General features: G+C 48.6%; 1 protein-coding gene and 1 long non-coding RNA gene across 3 annotated transcripts; one reads left to right on the top strand and one right to left on the bottom strand.

Annotated features, from left to right (window-relative positions):
* Positions 1-23: 23 nt before the first annotated feature.
* LOC309449657 lies at positions 24-6,291 on the top strand. Of its 2 annotated transcripts, none has more exons than XR_014185981.1 (3): positions 24-160; positions 1,152-1,259; positions 5,169-6,291. It is a non-coding gene; the product is annotated as an uncharacterized lncRNA (long non-coding RNA). The 2 variants fall into 2 exon arrangements; XR_014185982.1 differs by lacking the exon at positions 24-160 and adding an exon at positions 277-800.
* Positions 1,325-18,432, bottom strand: MAU2 (MAU2 sister chromatid cohesion factor; the record flags this gene model as incomplete). The annotated part of the gene is made up of 19 exons (XM_082071931.1): positions 1,325-5,237; positions 6,299-6,426; positions 7,812-7,902; positions 8,947-9,058; positions 9,435-9,512; positions 9,751-9,800; positions 10,238-10,321; positions 10,546-10,611; positions 11,149-11,226; positions 11,954-12,057; positions 12,708-12,798; positions 13,239-13,385; positions 13,892-14,047; positions 14,502-14,529; positions 15,038-15,132; positions 16,506-16,601; positions 17,291-17,356; positions 17,764-17,781; positions 17,998-18,432. 19 exons carry the CDS (start codon positions 18,430-18,432, stop codon positions 5,163-5,165), a joined length of 1,998 nt encoding a protein of 665 aa, XP_081928057.1. The 3' UTR covers positions 1,325-5,162.
* Between the last annotated feature and the right edge of the window lie 162 nt (positions 18,433-18,594).

Here is an 18,594-nt window from a genome sequence, read left to right as displayed (position 1 = left end):
GGTGGGGGAACGGAAGCCAATGAGGAGAGGGGGCGTGTCCCGCGGCCGGGCCGGGGCTGTGAGGCGCAGGGCTCGGTCGCCCCTTCGCGACCCGGGGCACCGCGGCGGGCCGGGCCGGGGGGGGTCTCCTCCGCCCGGCACCGCGCCGAGGCCGACTGAGGTGACGCGCTGCCCGCAGGGAGGGGCCGGAGCCGCGCTCAGAGGCCCCGCCGGCCCTTATCCGCCCGCGCAGGCCGGCCTGGGGCCTCCGATAGGGGCCGGCGGGGTCGCTCGCTCCCTGAGGCGGAGGGGCGGAAGGGGAAAGGGAAGGGGAAGGTGAAGGCGGCGGCTCCGCAGCCTGAGGAAGGTCCCTCGCGGTCCCCGAGCCCGGTGGGGCGGGAGGGGGCGGCCGGCAGGTCCCGGCAGGCCGGGCGGGGGTGACTCATCGCCGCTTCCCCCGCCGATGTGGGTCAGGGGTGCGCGGGCAGCGGCCGCGCCTCTCCGGGCGCCGATGCGATCGCTCCCCGCTGTTAACCCGTGGGCTGCGGGGTTTACACGGGGCTCGGTGCCCCCGCGGTGCGATTAGCTGAACCCACCTGGGCAAAGCAACGCTTAGAAACGGGAACAAAGGAATTAATTAATGGACCTCCCCGGTGAGATTCTCGGAACAGCCGTATTCGCGCAAAAACGTCTTCTGGGCTGCCGGTTTGCAACTACCTTCCCGTCTCTGACATTAGCCTCAGGAGTTCTTATTCAGCCCTTTTAGACACCTGCAAGTGAGCTGCTTCTGAGAAGCAAAAACGAAAAATCGTGTGTCTGCAGTAAGTTTGAGCATTTTTAGTTTCTCCAAAGTTTCACGTGCAGGCAAATTCATTCAGCAGTTTTCTTCTTCAATTTGAAGCTCAAAATGCAAAGAGACCTGCCAGAACTGTTCAAATTTGGGGATAAAAGACAAAAAAGCCACTTCCATGAGGCCAGATCCCATTTGTGAAGATGAAATCTAGTGGGCATCCTTGACTGCACAACTGCAGTGAAAAATAGTTCCTGTGCCAGGCCAACTAAGCAAAATCCCCGGTGTCTGACCAAGCCCTGGAGTCTTGGTTCACCCCAGCCAGGTTCACAGCCCCCTCAGGGAGACATTTTTAAGCAGGAAATTCTGGTTCTTGTTGCAGGCAGGAGCCGCAGGTCTGTCCCTCCCGTCCCACGGTCTGTCCTCTCCTGTCCCACATCCCATGGCCGGGGGGACCGAAACACCTTCTACCGCCAGGCTGGGCCATGGGGTAAGTCACCGCTGCCACGCAAAGCACCTGCGGATAACTAAAGGAATTAGTGTTCTACAAAGTGCTAGAAGAAGTAAAATTAAACTTTATTTAAAAATTCTTCTAATATAGAAAACGAGAGGAAAGAAAGGCAAAGTAACATCCCCCGGTTTTTACAGCTTTGGGAAGGAACGGACGGTACACGCGACTTGTGGGACTACAAACACTTAACAACACATTGTACAACCTGACGTAATGTTGAAAGGTTCACTGCAGGACACAATTAAATACACTTGCTAGGACAGACAGTAGAAGAGCACAGACAGGTGTTAATTCATCCCGGGTTCTGTACAGCCTGAATTACCAACACCTTTTCCTTCTCGCCCCTCACCACCGCGGCACCAACAGCCACGCGTTACGCAAACGGGTTTATTCAGCGTGATTTGGAGAGGTCAGTCATCTCTAGAGTAAAACGGGACATTACTGAACCCCTTTTCTATCATTATTTTACTTCCTGGAGAATTTAGACTGAACAAAATTAACGCGGTGAAGGAACAGGGAATACGTTGTGCTGAGCTCCACGGGCAGCGCAGCAACTTAAGGCCCCAGCATTGGATCAATGCCGATTTTTGCTCGCGGTGTCACCGCGAGCGCACACAAGTTACAGTGATAAATTCACTATTTTCACTTTATTTTTCTAAAATTCCCCAGCTGCCCAGTCTAGTTTTCCTGTGTACGTTGGCCTTTCTGATGTTGCTTCTGTAGGAAATGAAATACAACAGGCAAACGCTTCTCCGGACTGCATTCTCTATACATACATAAGTTTTTACACTATCTACAAAACAGTGATTAGATGCTTCTGTGTAAGTTCTCGCTACTCATTTAAAAATACTAGAGAAAAAAACTGTACAGTTCTCTAAATTACATCTTTAGAAGAATAATTTTTTTTAGAAGTTCATAAAAGACTTCGTGTTTGTTTCTATAGAGAATTAAATGATTGGACAAGAAAGGTTAGAAATACGTTGTTCAAATCAAGTTAAACAGACCAAGCACTTAACAGAACGTTATCTGTAAACTGTAAACTTCTAGTTTTCTGTTCGACTTTACATACGCGTTCAAAAATTAGGAAGAACTTCAGTTATGAGGTCCTTGTTTTAATCTCTGCTACATACAAAAGATACTGAAAAGCAAAAACTATTAAATAATTTAATATACAAGTGTAGTTAAAAAGCACTGTACATTGTAACAGATGTACATTGGATTTTAGAGATAGAAAAATCACCGAGTTATTTTCAAATTTACATGATTTCTTTAAATTCTGTGATGGGAAGAGGACTCAAGTGGAGCGGAGTTCTGCACACCATGGGGGGAAAAGCCCACCAAGCAAAGCCCAGGGGATGGCGCCTTGTCAACCGGGGCCACCCCGCATTGTCCCTCCTGCCAGGGCAAGTTCAGCTCGTTTAGCAAACGGCTCCGACCCCATCACGCGCCCATCGGCCGCCTGGCCCTCGAGCGCTTCCTTCCCTCCCCACAACGCGGATTTCACCTACAGAGCGGCCGAGTTCACACGCAAATACCAACAACCAGAAAACTGCCGCAGCGAATCGCTCTCCAAACAGAACCCGCAGCTCCGTGGGCCCCGAGCGGCCCGGGAAGGTCAGGAGATGCTGGACATCCCGCCCGCTGCAAAACGCTTCGGCCTTCGACTCAGCCCCAACTACGGCTCTCTAGAGTTGGGATGTTTTTAAGTGTTGCCGTATAGAAGCTGCAGGGGCTTGGCCAACATTTAAAGCAATTTATTATAGTTGCCGTGGGTGTGTAATCGGTTAAGTAACAGCCTCACGTTAGATGACAAAAAAGGGAGTGCGGGGATCACCTGCAGGGACTCCAGCAGGTTTAAAAGTCCGGTGTTTGCAGGTACTGGTCATTCCTCGGTGCGGAAAGCGCTGCCAAGAAAACAACATTGCGCCTGGGTGTGTAAAAACAGAGACCAGGCTCCTGCAACCCAGCGACTCACAGAGAGAACAGCCAGAGAGAAACTGCTTCCCATCCACACACACGAAAAGGAGAAGACTTCAAAACGAGCAGGATTTCGGACACGAACGCTATCTCAACAAGCCAGCGATGCACAGCAGTTGTGAATACTAACTCACAGCTTGCTTTCCTATTTTTTGAGTTCTAAGGGTGACTTTTAAACAGCACTGATCGATTTCTTGCACACCCAGCAGTAAGACTCTCTCCCTATAGCAATATTGAGGCCGATTTTTCCCTGATGGAGGTTCAGCGAGGCCTAAAATACACAGGGCTCCTGCAAATATCGCAACAGGATCTAAATCAGTGCCCGATATCCAGTGGAGGAAACAAAAATCCTCATTTTGTAATGGGACAACCACTTGTCCCCCTAATACCATGCAGTGGTAAGAACTGAGGGCGCAAGTGTCACTGTGAGCTGTTGGGACAGGGGACAAGACTTTCGGGGGTTGGACAACATGATCTTTAAGGTCCTTTCCAACCCAAACTATTCTACGATTCCAGACACATTTCACAGGAACATTCTAGAGCTATGAGGAGGTCAAATATTTCCTCTAAAATATTCTCCTCCCTCAGAAGCAGCAGCAAGCACAGCAATCCCTACACAAGTCATTGATCTGGCACATTCTTCTTCCCTCCCCTTTTTAAGCTGGGAGATAAATATGCAGAGCTACCGGGAGAGAAAAACACCTTTATTCACCCCATGAACCTCGCAAGCTTTACACAGCACGGATCCTCGCTCTAAAGCTGCTGATGCTCCATGGAATTAACAACTCTCACGCTTTTCTGCAGAACAAACTCGGGCCGTGTCTCCTGTTTCGAGGCAGCTGCAACGCGCAGGCGAACGCAGTGAGAACTCACAGCCGAACGGCTCAAAAACCTGCGATAAACCAGGAAAGCTAACACAGAAAAGTTGGAAAACTCAGGTTTTTTGCCAAGGGGAAGGCTCTAGTTATGACCACAACTCTCCGGCTTGTATCAGATCTGGGTTTTAACCACCTAGTTTAAACTCTGTCTTCAATTGTTTGTAAAAATTAAGGCACAGGCGTTGCCTTCCCTTGGTGAGGCTGCAGGGAAGGTGCAAAACGCTGGTTCCCGGCTGCTTGGGCTGCACAGGGACGAGCCGGGAGGACAAGAACTTTCCTCCTCTGAGCTGCGGTTCTGCCTCACCCCGTGCGGGACCAGAGAGCAACACAGGGTGACGTTGTCACACGCTCTGGGACACAGAACCTGCTACCTCTGACAACAGCACAAGTCTGGGCTCGGCCTGGAGCCGCCAACGCGCCCTCGGAACTCGCATCCCGCCGGCCTCGTCCTCCCCTTCACCGCAAGGCCCCAAACAGCGCGGGCAGCGGCTTGCGGACGAGGAGAAGGGAAGAATAATTACCTCTGAAACTCCATTCAGAACTTTAGGGCACCCTACAATCAATCATGATTTAAATCCAATTATTCCCAGGAGCGGAAGGGCGCAGAAAACATTAAACCGGCATGCAGAGGGTGAGAAAATTGAAAACTCCGAGTCCTCTTCATTTCCTGTGACAATTTTTAAAAAGTAGGTATCTAACAATTTAAAGAACAAGTGTCCTTTGGACTAAACCTTAATTCTCAGTAAGAAGAAAGCAGATTAAAACCAGTAGGTATATACACACTAGCTGTATATTCACACACATATGTAAAAGCAGCTTAAAATGCCCTTCTCACTTTGCAAGTCTATGAAATGTACGTTCTCTTTCTGCAACCTGTTTTCCTACAAGGCCCTCGCTAGAAGAGGAATTCGCTGCCTTTTCTTTGAAGAAAAGATTTAGCATGAATTTTTTCTCCTTTTTTTTTTGGCTTTTTTTTGTTTTGTTGTTGTTTTCTTGTTAAACACACTGTCCTGATAGTGATTCTGTTTCACAGGAGACTGGCCAGGCTGGTGGTGGGTCCGTTCTGTGCCTGGAACTGTACGGGAGGTGGTCCGTCTGTCCACTGAAAGACAACAAACAGCGTGAAAACCCTCCAGCCGCTGCCTGGGGAGGGAGGAGCCGCCAGAGGAAGGAGCTGCCACCACACACACATTCACTATTTGGAGATAATTAAAGATTTCATCACCAGAAGTTGCGTAGCAGGTTTGACTTTGTTTTACACACGTGGAGCTCCCGTCCCTCGACCGGTGGGTTTTTTGAGTCACTCCACATGCCCGTCATTCCAAACCTGCCTGACTCCCGTGCCCAATTCAGGCTCAGTGGCAATGCAGCGAAAGCATTTCCTGCTCTCCCAGGTAAACTTCTGACCCTCCAAATACTCAGAATCCCTTTGCAAGCAAAACCAGCAAACAGCATCCTCCTTTTGGCCTTTTCCCCCTTCTCCCCAAAAGGGAATGTTGAGCAAAAAAAGATGTCAAGTTCCTTGCACCTCACATTCCCATTTGGACATTGAGTCAGAACATGAAATTACCTTGTGCCGTCGTTGAATTGTGGCTTAAGAAACTATTCTGTATTTTTAAAACACTGTTAAAAATGTTTCTGGCAGGAGCAACATCAATGTTTGAAGTCCAAAGAAAGTTGCCCCTTAAGGCAATGGCTGCTCAGACATCAAATGGTCTGTTAATTGGAAATTCAGATTTATAGGCAAACGGGGAAAAAATATCTTAGGAATGCTGAAGTATCAATAGAAACTACTTCCAGCAGCGTAGAGCAAAGCATTCCCCAGAACAGACGGGATGACCTGCACATTAAAATTAAAGCCAAGAACGTAGTTGCATTCAAAAGCATCACTTGTCATCAAAATAAAGTGGCTGCCTCCTACAAAAGCCATTAAAACATGTAGGTTCTGGTGTACCAAGAAAACACTTCTAAGACAGACCTTACCCACCCAATAACCTTTATGAAGGGAATTAATTGTCATGCTTCCTGTTATCAGTCCAGTTTAAATACTAGGAAGCAGACTGAGTTTTGGCAGCCTACTGAGAAGAAAGGAATGGGAGAGGAGAGCAAAGCGCGTTGCTTTGCCTCCGAAGTGCTGCTGCCCACGTGCGGCCGCGCGCTCACCGTGATGAGGTTGTGTTCCGGAAGACTGCAGGCTTCGATGTGGTCCTGGAGGAGCTGCTGCGAGAAGTTCTGGTGCATCTGTGCCGCCTCGTGCGCGTCCATGGCGTTGCCGCAGGCTTTGTTCAGGTCTGCAAGACAAGAGCATCACGCGCTCATCACCCAGAAACACCGTCTGTCTGTATTTTCACCTGAGCAGCTCTCTTATCTGCAAAGACTACTCCTGGTGTTTGGTGAACCCCTGTATTCCATGACTGGATCATCTGAACAGCCAATACACCAAAGTCTTATCGCTGCGTGAAAACTTTAGAAGAGCAGCAGGAACCTGAAGCCTCTTTTCCAAGAGTATTGACTGCGCACATTGCAGGATTTAGTGTTATTTTAGCTTCCACCTACTAAAAATAACATTACAGTAGCGCTAAAAGGAGGAAGCAAACTCCTCGCTGCAATAAAAGCTCCTGTGCAGTTTGTGTTCGCGTTTTTAGTTCCCAGCACCATCTAGTGGGAAGAGCAAAGCGGTTCCTCGCTGCAGCTCCACGGATTCCCAAGGTCAAGCGACACTTGTCCTCATGTTTGGGGGCTACAGAAGCCTGTTGCTTCACCAGCGCTGTGAGCTGATCCCAGTGCCTGGTTTCTGTCAGTTTTACTCACAGGCAACAGCTCCATGGGATTTAAGGCTGGTAACCTACTAAGAAACACACAATTTCAGCTAAAACTCCAAGCAGCGCTATGTGTTGGGGGCTGAGCCACCACAGCTCCCACCGCGTGCTTGTGTTTCGTTATTCCTCATCAAGCGCTTTTCCTCAAGAGCAGCTGGTTAGTTCTGTAGAGGAAATACTTAAGAAAAAAAACTTAAAAGCAGAAGGGAAACGATGTTCCCAGGCAGTGGGTACAGCGAGGGAACACGGGTTCATCTCCAGCGGGTTTGTTGTACCGTTGGCATGTTTTATAACACAACTACCACTTGGAAACGAGTAAGAAAAGTATTTTGATTGCCTGGAAGTGGTTTTGTAGCAAAGGCGACAGCGCCACGGAACACGAGCCTGGCCCGCAGCGCTCCACGAGAGCACCGCGCTCAGAGCGAACACCACCATTTAATATAATGGAAGCTGCGGGGTAAGTTCTCGGAAAAAGGGGAGTTACTGCTTTATTTTCTAGGGAGAGCAAATCAATTGCAGCATTCATGCTGACAGTCTGCCAAGAAGCCAGTCAATATTTGAACAAAGCATCCCAGGGCTTGTGTAAGTCAGATTAAACAATATTTATGTATGAAGTGATATAATAGTCTCTTATATTTAGTAAAGCCCGTACACAGAAGCAAAGCCTAAGTGAAACTTAATCAAATGTTTACTACAATTGGAACTGCAAGGAAAAGCAGAGCCATGGCAGAAGAGATGCTACACGGGGGAGAACTGGAGCCCTTTCTAAACAGTCACCAGTTACCAGCAGGGTCCCCAGTTAGTGCCACAGGGATGCTGCAGCCCACAGGACCCTGTTGAAGTCATTCCAAACTCACCTCTCAGCAGCGCTGACGACCACAGCTGCACCGACATGTCTGGTATCTTGCTCGCAAGCTGCATGGCCGGTACTACCATATTATTACTTTCCTGGTGAAAAGCAGATAGAAAAATAAAAGAGAGGGGTTTTTCCCCCCCGCTTGCAAATAACACATTACATGGAGATGGGAAATTAGTGACAAAAAAGTTACCTACTAACAAGTGGCAGCGCTTAATGGGACAGTAACCCCAACACATCATCTAAAGCTGCCTGGAATTTTGCTGTCCTAGGAATTACGGTGTCTGTGTTGTGTGAGATAATAGAAACATGTCATGCATTCTGGTATATGGTGAGAATTAAGGAGCTTGTACCATGAGCCAGCACTGGGCCCTTGTGGCCAGGAAGCCAATGGGACCTGGGGTGGGTTAGAAGGGGGTGGTCAGTAGGTCAGAGAGGTTCTCCTGCCCCTCTGCTCTGCCCTGGGGAGACCACACCTGGAATCTTGTGTCCAGTTGTGGCCCCTCAGTTCCAGCAGGACAGGGAACTGCTGGAGAGAGTCCAGCGCAGCCACCAAGATGCTGGAGGGAGTGGAGCATCTCCCGTGTGAGGAAAGGCTGAGGGAGCTGGGGCTCTGGAGCTGGACAAGAGGAGACTGAGGGGGGACTCATTCATGGGGATCAATATGGAAAGGGGGAGTGTCAGGAGGATGGAGCCAGGCTCTTCTGGTGACAACCAGTGACAGGACAAGGGGCAATGGGTGCAAACTGGAACACAGGAGGTTCCACTTCAATATGAGAAGAAACTTCTTCCTGGTGAGGGTGGCAGAGCCTGGCCCAGGCTGCCCAGGGGGGTTGTGGAGTCTCCTTCTGTGCAGACATTCCAACCCGCCTGGACACCTTCCTGTGTAACCTCATCTGGGTGTTCCTGCTCCATGGGGGGATTGCACTGGATGAGCTTTCCAGGGCCCTTCAACCCCTCACATTCTGGGATCCTGTGATACTTTGTCGAAGTGTTATTTCAAATTACAGCTTTTAGTGGGATACCAATAAACAAGCGTTCTTAAAATAAGATTAATTTCACAAATGTCCCAATTTTCTTTGGCAAATGACAAGTCAAACATTTACACGGCCATACTGGCGATGGTGAGCGCCTACCCTGTGATTCCCTAACACGTAGAATATGTGACCCAGGAGTACGAGAGAACACGCTGTTAATCGATTCAAGTCTTCAGCGTTTGACATTTTCAGCGTCTCTCGCAGAAATCGTCTACGGAAAGAGAGCAAAAATGAAGTGGTTTATATGAGCACTTCGAAATAACCGTGCGCTGCAGGTGACCTTAAACAAAGCACTTAATTCCCAAGCTTCACGTTTCAATTTAGCAAAAATGACGGTGATACGAAAAGCTTTTGTTCCAGAACACCGCACAAGTATTGTTATTAGAATTCAGAACTAAAGAGATCTAAACCAAACAGCCGCTTGGTTTTTCCCCCCAAGGTAAAAGCAGAAGGTTGACTAAACCCAGAGGGAGCAGATGCAGCAGGTTTCAAAGCAAAGCCTCAGGGTTTTCAGTTTTATCTTAAAAAGCTCCGTTTCCTTTCTCCTTTGCTCCCCCCACCTTCCAAGCGCACCGGTTTGTACTCACTTGGCCTCGTTGTATCTTCCTTGAAAGAAGGAGAAGAGACCTCGGATGTAAAAAGCTGCTGCTCGAAGACAGTGGGAGCTACGGACAAAACAACGCAGTGAGAGCCAGGAACTGGGCAGCAACTTCACTTATTACAGACAGATTTCTAATAATCAGCTCTCCAAACAAAACATTGTGTTCTATGCGCGGTCAGAACTGCCGCCTTGAAATAAAGTTTGGTATTTTGTTTTCTTTTCTTAAAAAAAAAGCCTGTACAAAATCAGTGTTACCAGCACCAACGCAACATCGACGCGGAGACAGCTTCTAGAATTCTCACCTCACGGGGAAATTATGGTCTGGATTTATCCTTTCCAATAAGCTGTAAAGCTATGAGCGGGAAGGGAAAAGACAGATGATCAGCATTTCTGACATACACAGATCATCAGCATTTCTGACATACACAGTAGTACTGACAGCAAGTGGGTTTATAGGAAACGCACATCAAATCAAAACGGTGCAAATCACCACAGACACACTCAAATTTACTTGTCCAGGTTCAATCATAGCACAAACGTTCTAACAACAGGAGTTTTCATGTCCATTTTGATCCTAAACATCAAGTTTTATACAAAAATGTCCCTTCTCAGACTTTATAGAACTTTGCGTACAATGTTAATATTTCCTCGGAAAACTTCTTGCTGTTGTATCTGCCAGACAAGGCACCGCTTTGCAAAAACGCTCAGAAAACCAGCATAACCCAAGTACAGCAGCGGTTTTCTCTGCAAGGAAGTTGTGATTTTAGAAGGAGTGGGAAACCCGCTCACCTCTTGGTGCCGGTTGCCCTCCCTGATGTACACGCTGGCCAAGTTGGTCACGATGAACGCCCACAGCTCTTGATGCGTAGTGAGCTGAAAGAAACAAAACACCAGCAGTGCAGTCAAACACTAAACCGGAGTTTGCTCCCCCTGTATGTAAATCACAGCTTTGGCGCCTGGTATTTTGCTGGTAATAAATCCTCCTGACCTGAATCGCCAGATTTCCCTTCCAAAGACCCACACGACAATCACAACCAAGTGCGTTTCCACATGGAACAGCCACAGGAAATAGAGTTAGGGGGGAAAAATAATCTTACCCTCAGTGCTGTAGTAAATTGTGCTTCTGCATTGTCCATGCAGTTCACAGAAATGCAGTAGAGGCCCTGTAGGAAAGATGATATTTTAAGGTAAGACATAATGCAATTCTAGCAAGGCCAGGATGCAAAGAAAGGCAGAGACAGAACCCCAGAAACCTCAAGATATCAGCAGCAAAAAAGGTCAATCATCAAGTCTTCGGTTTGCTTGGTTCTGGGAAAAAGCAATGTCCATACTTCAGAATAGTGTGCACCAGTAAAAAATGTCCCTTTTATCTTAAAAAGGGGTTTTAAATTTATTCTAATACTCAAACAGCAATGCTACTTAAATTCTTCTCCTTAAACAGGTTCCACAACACACTGTCCTGAGCAAGCCCAGAGTAACTCGCGTGTATTTCCTTTGCACACTATCACTTACTTCAAAAAGGGGTTTAAGCTTTTGGACAGACTTAAGAACACAGGGTGTGAGTCCCCACAGCGGGGCTGGCAATGGGCAACGCAGCAGGAAATCTCAACGTCTGCCTCGTTACGTCCTCATTAGTTACCGATGAGCCTGAGTTTGGGCACAGGCTTCCAGAAAGTTCCCTGCTCGCCCCAGACACTTACTAAGAGCGTGTGCAGCTGGGCTGCGTGGTTGGAGAAGAGCCGGGGGGACTGCTGGCACAGCTGGCACACCTGCGAAATCTGCGAGGAAAAACAAAGAATATTTTAAGATGCATTTTCTGTGTCGTTTTCAGGCTCTGAATCCATCTCCTCGCATCCCACGGGCCGCTCCGTCCGTTTCAGGGGTCGGTTGGAGAAGCTGAAGCTGCGCTCCTGGGCGAACCAGAGGCTGGAGGCGCGTGGAGCGGAGGGACACGCTCCACACTCTGCTCCCATCAAACTGCTTTGCAGTTATTTGCTTTGCAGCAGCTCCGCCATACGGTGGCACCACTTGCAAAGCAAGTCAGGGATCGGACACGCTCAGAATTTTGAGTTGGCGCAAACCGGAGTAACTGGAATCAAAATCTTCCACGGGATCTGTGCTTGTGACGAGCTCTATGAGCCAGAACCAAGAACTGCTTTTTCAGCAGGCTCAATTTCCCCCCAACTCCCGAGAACACTAATGAGAAGGCTGACGTGATACAGCACTTAGGTCCTATAAATAAGGGATGAACAAGACTTCAAAATGACCAAGAATGGAAAAAAATAAGCACAGTTCTTCCTTGCATTAAATAACACTGTCCCTCTCTTCCTTCCCCCCAAACTATGAGAGAGGAGGAAAGGTCAGAAAGGCAGGGAACCCCAAAAACTAATACATACTTGGCCAACATGGGAACACTAAGTATCTTCCTTAAACCTGAAATTCCCGTGCTTTAAAGCTGTCGCTGCACACACCCCAACCAGGGAAACGATGAAATCCCCTTTTTACCTCCTGCAACGCTGTGGCTTTGTGTCCCGTGACCAGCCGGCACATGATAATGTGTTCCAACAAAATAACTTGGAACGATGACAAGATAGGACTGCAGTCCAACACTGAAAAGGGAACACAAGTAATTCTGTAAGTGAATTTGAGACAATATATTAACATCTTAACCACGTGGCCTCCCCCACACCTCGCCAGCTTCCTCCACTGCAGGTGGTTCAGCAAAACTTCAACACAAAGACTCCTTGGTGGAAATCTGGAGTGGGATGTTTTTGGCTGGAGCGCTTGGTGCTACAAGAGCCAGCACATGCTGCCCAGCTCCTCAACCATAGGCATGGGGAGGATGGTACAGGTTCAAACCAAATAAGAACCCCCAAACCCCACCAAAACAGTGACACCTGAACCGCCAGGAGTGGGAGTCTGAGCACCGGTTCAGGAAAAACTCCTTGGGAACACATTGCAGAGAATCAAAAGCTTGGGAGAACCAAAACCAAGGACGATCATAAAAGCAGCATGAAAACGTGTATTCGCAACCCAACTGACTGAGTTACAACACAAATCCCCAAAACTTGATTGGTTTTCAAAGTAACCGTGAGGTTTTAAACCAGAGCCAAGTCCTCAGATGCCACAGAAACAGCCTGAGCACAGCCTGGCCCAGTCAGCTCAACAAGGCTGCTCTGCTTTGGTTTTGGTTTAATTTAAATTAGCAACAAGTACTGGAATCTTGTAGCATCAGCTGAATTATAACCCTCATGCTTACTTTTGAGCTTTTCTAGCTGCATGAGTGCTTTGTCTGTGTACTTCTGAGCCTTCTCCAGGTACCCTGCTTGCATGGAATGCATCACTGTCACCTGCCGGAAAATACAGGAAAGATCATTAAATAATTGTCTTTGCAAAAAAAGAGAAGCCTGGGAGTTCACACAATTCCTCAGCTACCAGCTTTTTAAACTAAATTTTAGCATAATTCAGGAGTACAATCATATTCAAAAAGTGCGGCAACTGGATTCAAGAATTTGAAGTCAAGGTTGTCACTGTGTTGGTAAAAATAAGCCAACGTAGCTCTACTTTGTACAAGTTAATCCAATTTTATTTGGTTTGGATATTAACAAAGTTACGTCCCAATTTCCAGACTCTTAAAACACTGACAACACCAAAAGCAACAGATGCTGTGGCAGAATTCAACTGTCAGCGTCACCTAAAGCAGCGCATGGGCTGCAGAATGTACCGAGCAGCTTCGAACCAATTCCTCGGGAATTAGCCACCAAGTATAAAATAAAAAAGAGCTTCTCACCAAGTAGACGAGCACACACATGTGCTCCTTGGGCAGCCAGTGGAAGAGGTCGGCGGGGTTGCTGGGCAGGATTTCGTCGTCGTGCAGGGTGGAGATGGTCTGGATGCACTGCTGGAGCTGCTTCAGACACGGCTTCACGCTCTTCACCTGCGGAAAAGCGCTCGCATCAGCCCCCACAGCCGCCTCAACTTGTGCTTGGTGGGGAAAACTTGCCAGGCGATAGATAATCCCACATTCAGAAAATTGGTTCATGCATAAATCGCAACATCAGTGTGATGGAACAGCAGCCCGTTCCGGTATTAACAACAATCAGCCCTTCATATTTGGGTATAAAAACAAAAACGCTCAAAACGCTTGTCAAAATTATACACAAAACCTGTTCTCTTCCCCAGCGTTATGTGGAAGCAAGAGTGGCTGCCGTGGTTGTAAGCACATCACAGTCAACTTTGCCTTGGGGAAGAAGAAATGAATCTAACTTCTTCATTCCTCATTTCACTTGTGATTAAAACCCATAGAGATTAAGTTTCATTAACAAAAACGTGGCGTAGCTTAAAAAATCCCCCAAAATGACCCCAGCGTAATAACGATTGATTTTTGCGGCAGCTCTTTCCCGTTTTTGCCCCAAAACGAGAAGCGGCGCGGCTCGCGCGTACCTGCCCCGCGTCCAGGTAATGCGTGACCTGCAGGACCAGGAAGAAGACGCGTAACGACTCTTTCTGGATGGGGTTTCCTTGCCAGTTCTCCACTATCTGCCCGCAGAGCGTGAGGAGCGGGTGCACCTCCTGCAGCTTCCGTTCCATCAGAAGGAGCTAGAATTTTCAATAAAAATCTGTTATATTTGGTCCTAAACCAGTTTAAATACTCAGAGAACCGCAGAGAGCCCTGGGTACATCCATCTATTTGAAACTAAAACTCCAAGACATCTTATTGCTCATGGCCAGATTTTTCATCCCTAATTACAAAGGTTCCGGTGACAATCTGTAGTTATCCCTTTTCCTTCCAGAAAGTTATTTATCATTAATAAAGGAGAAATAAAGTCCAACCTATTCACAAGAATCCTGCAGGCTTAAGGCTTATCCCAGATATATTTTACCACTGTGTTTCCTCATGTGAATATAACAGAAGATATAAAGCACAGATAAGCATGGAAATACCTTAAAACAAGTAATTTATGTTCAGGCAAGTTACATTCTATTGCTCTGTACCTTGCGTTATACACGTTAAACAAGGAACTAGTTCATTTTAAAAGTACATCCAACTTACCATCCCCTTGCTTAGCAGAAACAGTGCTCTGAAATGAAACAGAATTATGTTAGACTTCATATAAAGAAGTTACTCCAACCACAACTGTATAGAAAAACCCCATAAAAATAAAACATCTGCCATTCTCCCCCTCCAAGGCAACAGTCGGAACAGGAGGAAGGACCCTGCGAGAGAGCACATGGCAAAGCTGGATGGAACAGTCTCTCCAGTTCACATCCGAGCTCCGGACAGTTCCAGGTGCAGTGGTTTCTAAGGCCAAACCTGGCTAGTGGGAAAACTTCTGTGATAAACTCAATAAATAAAGTTCAATTTGAAAAAGAAGAGTCTCCAGTGTCTATGGGGACATGATTGGTTTTAACAGAAAAAGTGAAGAGCTGGCAAACACTCAGGTCTAAGAGAACACTCAGGAGTATGGGGTTGCCTTTAAAAGCCGGGCAGCAAACGCATTTCTAAATAAAACCAGAATATATCTAAATAAAAAGCAGAGAAAGCAAAAACATTTTCTGTGGCAAGGGAGAAACCCACAGGGAACTCACCTGGTGTACTCTGACCCCACCACCCGCGCATACTCTGCTCCAACTCCCAGCAGGTCGCACGCAGATACTAAATCTTTTTCAAGTGTATGTAGTTGCTGAAATTTCAAAAATAAAAGGCCATAAGAGATGGGAATTTTCTTTGTGAACTGAACTAGCCATTTTTTAAAACGTCATTCCTCCTGTGCTTTACACATGACAAGTGCTAAACTGGTACTTGTTCAATGCACCATCTGATTTCAGGCTCGTTTTCCTGGCCTTCTCCAAAATAAAGTCCGGAACATTTCAACGACAGTTTCTCAGCCCAGTTTTGTACCACGCAAAGCTGTGAAAATTCATTACGACCACGTGCAGATCAGATCCCAGAGTAACCTCGGACTGTTACACTGGAGTAACTGGAACAAGAGAGTGTGTTTTCCAGCAAGAAGAGCAGCCGAGGTGATGGGGAGCGGCCGATGCAGCTTCCAGGGCATCTCTCCCACATACCAACTTTTGTACCTTCTCCAAACTCAGGTAAAAAGCCACATGGTTGTAGAAGAACAGGCAGCGAGGCCATGAGACACACAGGCCTCTGTGGTCAAGCAAAAGCCAGAAAGGAAACACCACATGGAAGAGAAATCAGGAAAGAATGTCGAGCTTGGAGGAAGGAACTGAGGAAAACGCTTAAGCTGCTTGTGAGTACTGAGGCATTAAAGTAAACATTTGCCCTTTAATCGATGGGAAAGTCAAGCTCTCCACAACTCACCGCTCCTAAACTACACAAAGGAGCTCGGCAGTTCCTTTGAAAGCCGCTCTGCTTGTTTAAGCTCGTCAGGAAGGGGGAAAAGACACGTACAGGTGACTATTAAAGACAGTCTTCAAGGATAAAATTGCTCCCTAACCAGCTCTCTGCTGCTAAAGAGCAATTAACTCCCTCAACTCTCGCGTTAAAACACCTCGAGGCTCTTCAGGAGCAGAGAACAAGTGTAACCTGGAAAAAACGCGGGACTTCTTCTTCAATAATCTGCTCTTCCCACTATCAGTCAACTTTCTGGCCACACTCAGGAAAATCAGCACTTGAAGAGCAGTTACGCGGCTAAAGACTGTAAAACACATTCAACTTTTCAAACCCCAACTGCGCCAGTTTATTCCTAGAGGCAAAGGACCGACCCGTGCGGCTGAAGCCACACTGAGCATCACACAGACCAGGAGCAACGTCACTCGGAGGCCTTTGCACCAGCTGCTTTTCCCATCCCAGTTCTGCTCTGTGTACTAATTAGGTTGAAAATAATCAAACGCACACTTCAGGTGGGGAAGCTCCAACTGCAGGGGGCTTTAGGAGAACGTCTGCCCTCACTGCTGACCATAATGCCTTTGATTGTGCTCTGTTTCTGAAGTTGTGTACTCTTTTTAAGAACACAGATACTTTCTAGCTATTTTTCCCCAATCACAGTGCTACAGTACAACATGGTTATCAACAGAAATCACTTACTGCAAGTTGAAAAAGCAATCTACAGTGCCAGTATGGAGTCTGCTGCGAGATCTGGATGGCTTTGCGTAACAGAGGTTTTGCTGTATCCACCGAATTCTGAAACAGAAACGCGCACCACGGTCAGCAAAAAAAACGCGATACCGGGAACTTCGTCGTTAACACAAATAACTTCTAAGCTGGTTGTATTCTATGCTGATCCCCCTTTAAAGTCTCAAGGGGCAGAAACCTTAAAACAAACTTTCTAGACACATAAAAAGCAACAAACCCAAGGACTTAAGAGCAGGCCCATATATCTACATGACACTGAAAGTCTGTTCAGAAGTATCAGCTCTGTAACTCTTTTGGTCACTATTCCAATACACACTTTTCTCCTGCACGTAGGAGAAAAAGAAAACACGTGCTTTAGAGAAAGACTAATTATGGCTTTTCTAGAGAAAAAGAATAAAAATAGCCCAGGAACACAACAAAGGCTTAAGGAAAACCATTTACTTCCCCCCTAAATTAGTTTGTCTTTGTTTAAATGAGGGCTAAAGAAATACTTTGGCCAAGTAAACTTCCTGTGCCCGGGAAGACCTGCATCGCAATCCCAGCAGCGACTTTCACAGTAAGACCAAAAGTCTTTCAGGTTTGTGCTTCAGTGCTCTATATTTACATCGCAGCTGGCCTCTAAAAAATGCATAAATCTTGTTGTTAATAGCAATACGCCACTCGGAGAGCAAAGACGCTCCAATGAAACGCAGGCCTAGGAGAGGTGCCGGGTTCCAAAGCAGCCTCAGCGCACTCACCTCCTGACAGTAGAGCTCGGACAGCAGGCTGGCGGCCTCGAACTTCACATCTTCGAACTGGGGGATCTAGCGGCACCACTTAAGGAAATATTAAACAGTGCCTGGGAAACGGCAACAACCCAGCGTCCAAAAACCCTTAACAGAACGTATATGTTAACAAAGAGAGTCATAGAATGGTTTGGGTTGGAAAGGATCTTCAAAGCTCATCCAGTGCCCCCCCTGCCATGACAGGGACATCGTCACCAGCTCAGGGTGCTCAGACCCCGTCCAGCCTGGCCTGGGATGTCTCCAGGGATGGTTCATCCACCAGCTCTCTGGGCAACCTGGGCCAGGCTCTCACCACCCTCAAAACAAAAAAAAAAAAAAAGAAAAGCAGCCCACAACCACAGAATTAGATTAAAAACACCGGCTAATCCCCCAGCCCCACAGCCAGTCTCTCTCCACAGAGGGGTTTTGCTGCGGGAAAAGGATACTTGCTGCGATATCAACCACTGCAAGAGAAAACAGCAGGTTAGTCTGCAACCCCCACAGGAAACAGCCTCACTGACAGGGCCCCCAATTCCCACCCCACGACCAGCCCCGCTGATGGGGGCCCCCAATTCCCACCCACAACCGGCCCCGCTGGTGGGGGCCCCCAATTCCCACCCACACCCGGCCCCGCTGGCAGGGCCCCCCCAGCTCCCCCCACACCCGGCCCCCGCGCTCACCGCCTTCTCCAGGTGCCCGCGGGCCTGGTCGCCGTTGCGGGTGTGGTGGTAGAGGACGGAGCCGAGCTGGAGGTGCGTCCGGGCCTCCATGCGGGCCGGGGGCTTGCGGGGCAGCACGGCCTGCAGGCAGTGCACGCACAGCCGCACCTTGGGCGGGCTGGACGTGCGGAAGTGCTCGGCCAGCCCCAGCAGCGCCAGGTACCACGACTCCCCCCCGGCCGCGCCGCCTCCACCCGACCCCGACCCCGGCGCGGGCCCAGCGCCACCGCCGCCGCCGCCTCCTCCGCCGCCGGCTCCCCCGCCGCCTCCGCCAGCCGCCTCCCCGGAACCCGCTGCGCCGCCCGCCGCCGGCTGCGGCTGCTGCTGAGGCGGCGGTTGCTGCTGAGGGGCCGCGCCGGCCGCCGCGCCCGACGCGCCCGCCGCCACCGCCGCCATCTCAGGGCCGCCGCGACAACACGGGCGGGCGGGGCGGAGGGGGGAGAGAGAGGCGGCGCGCGGGGGCCGACGGGATATGGAGTCCGCCCCGGCGCGGGCCGCTGGGAGGCGGCGGAGGCGCTGATGGGAAATGGCGGGACGCGCGCGGCCTCATGGGAGTTG

The sequence above is a fragment of the Streptopelia decaocto genome (assembly GCF_964273445.1).
Source record: "Streptopelia decaocto genome assembly, chromosome: 24".
NCBI classification, from domain to species: Eukaryota; Metazoa; Chordata; class Aves; order Columbiformes; family Columbidae; genus Streptopelia; species Streptopelia decaocto.
The sequence above is the reverse complement of the archived record's forward strand: the minus strand, read 5'-3'. Positions and strand labels throughout refer to the sequence as shown.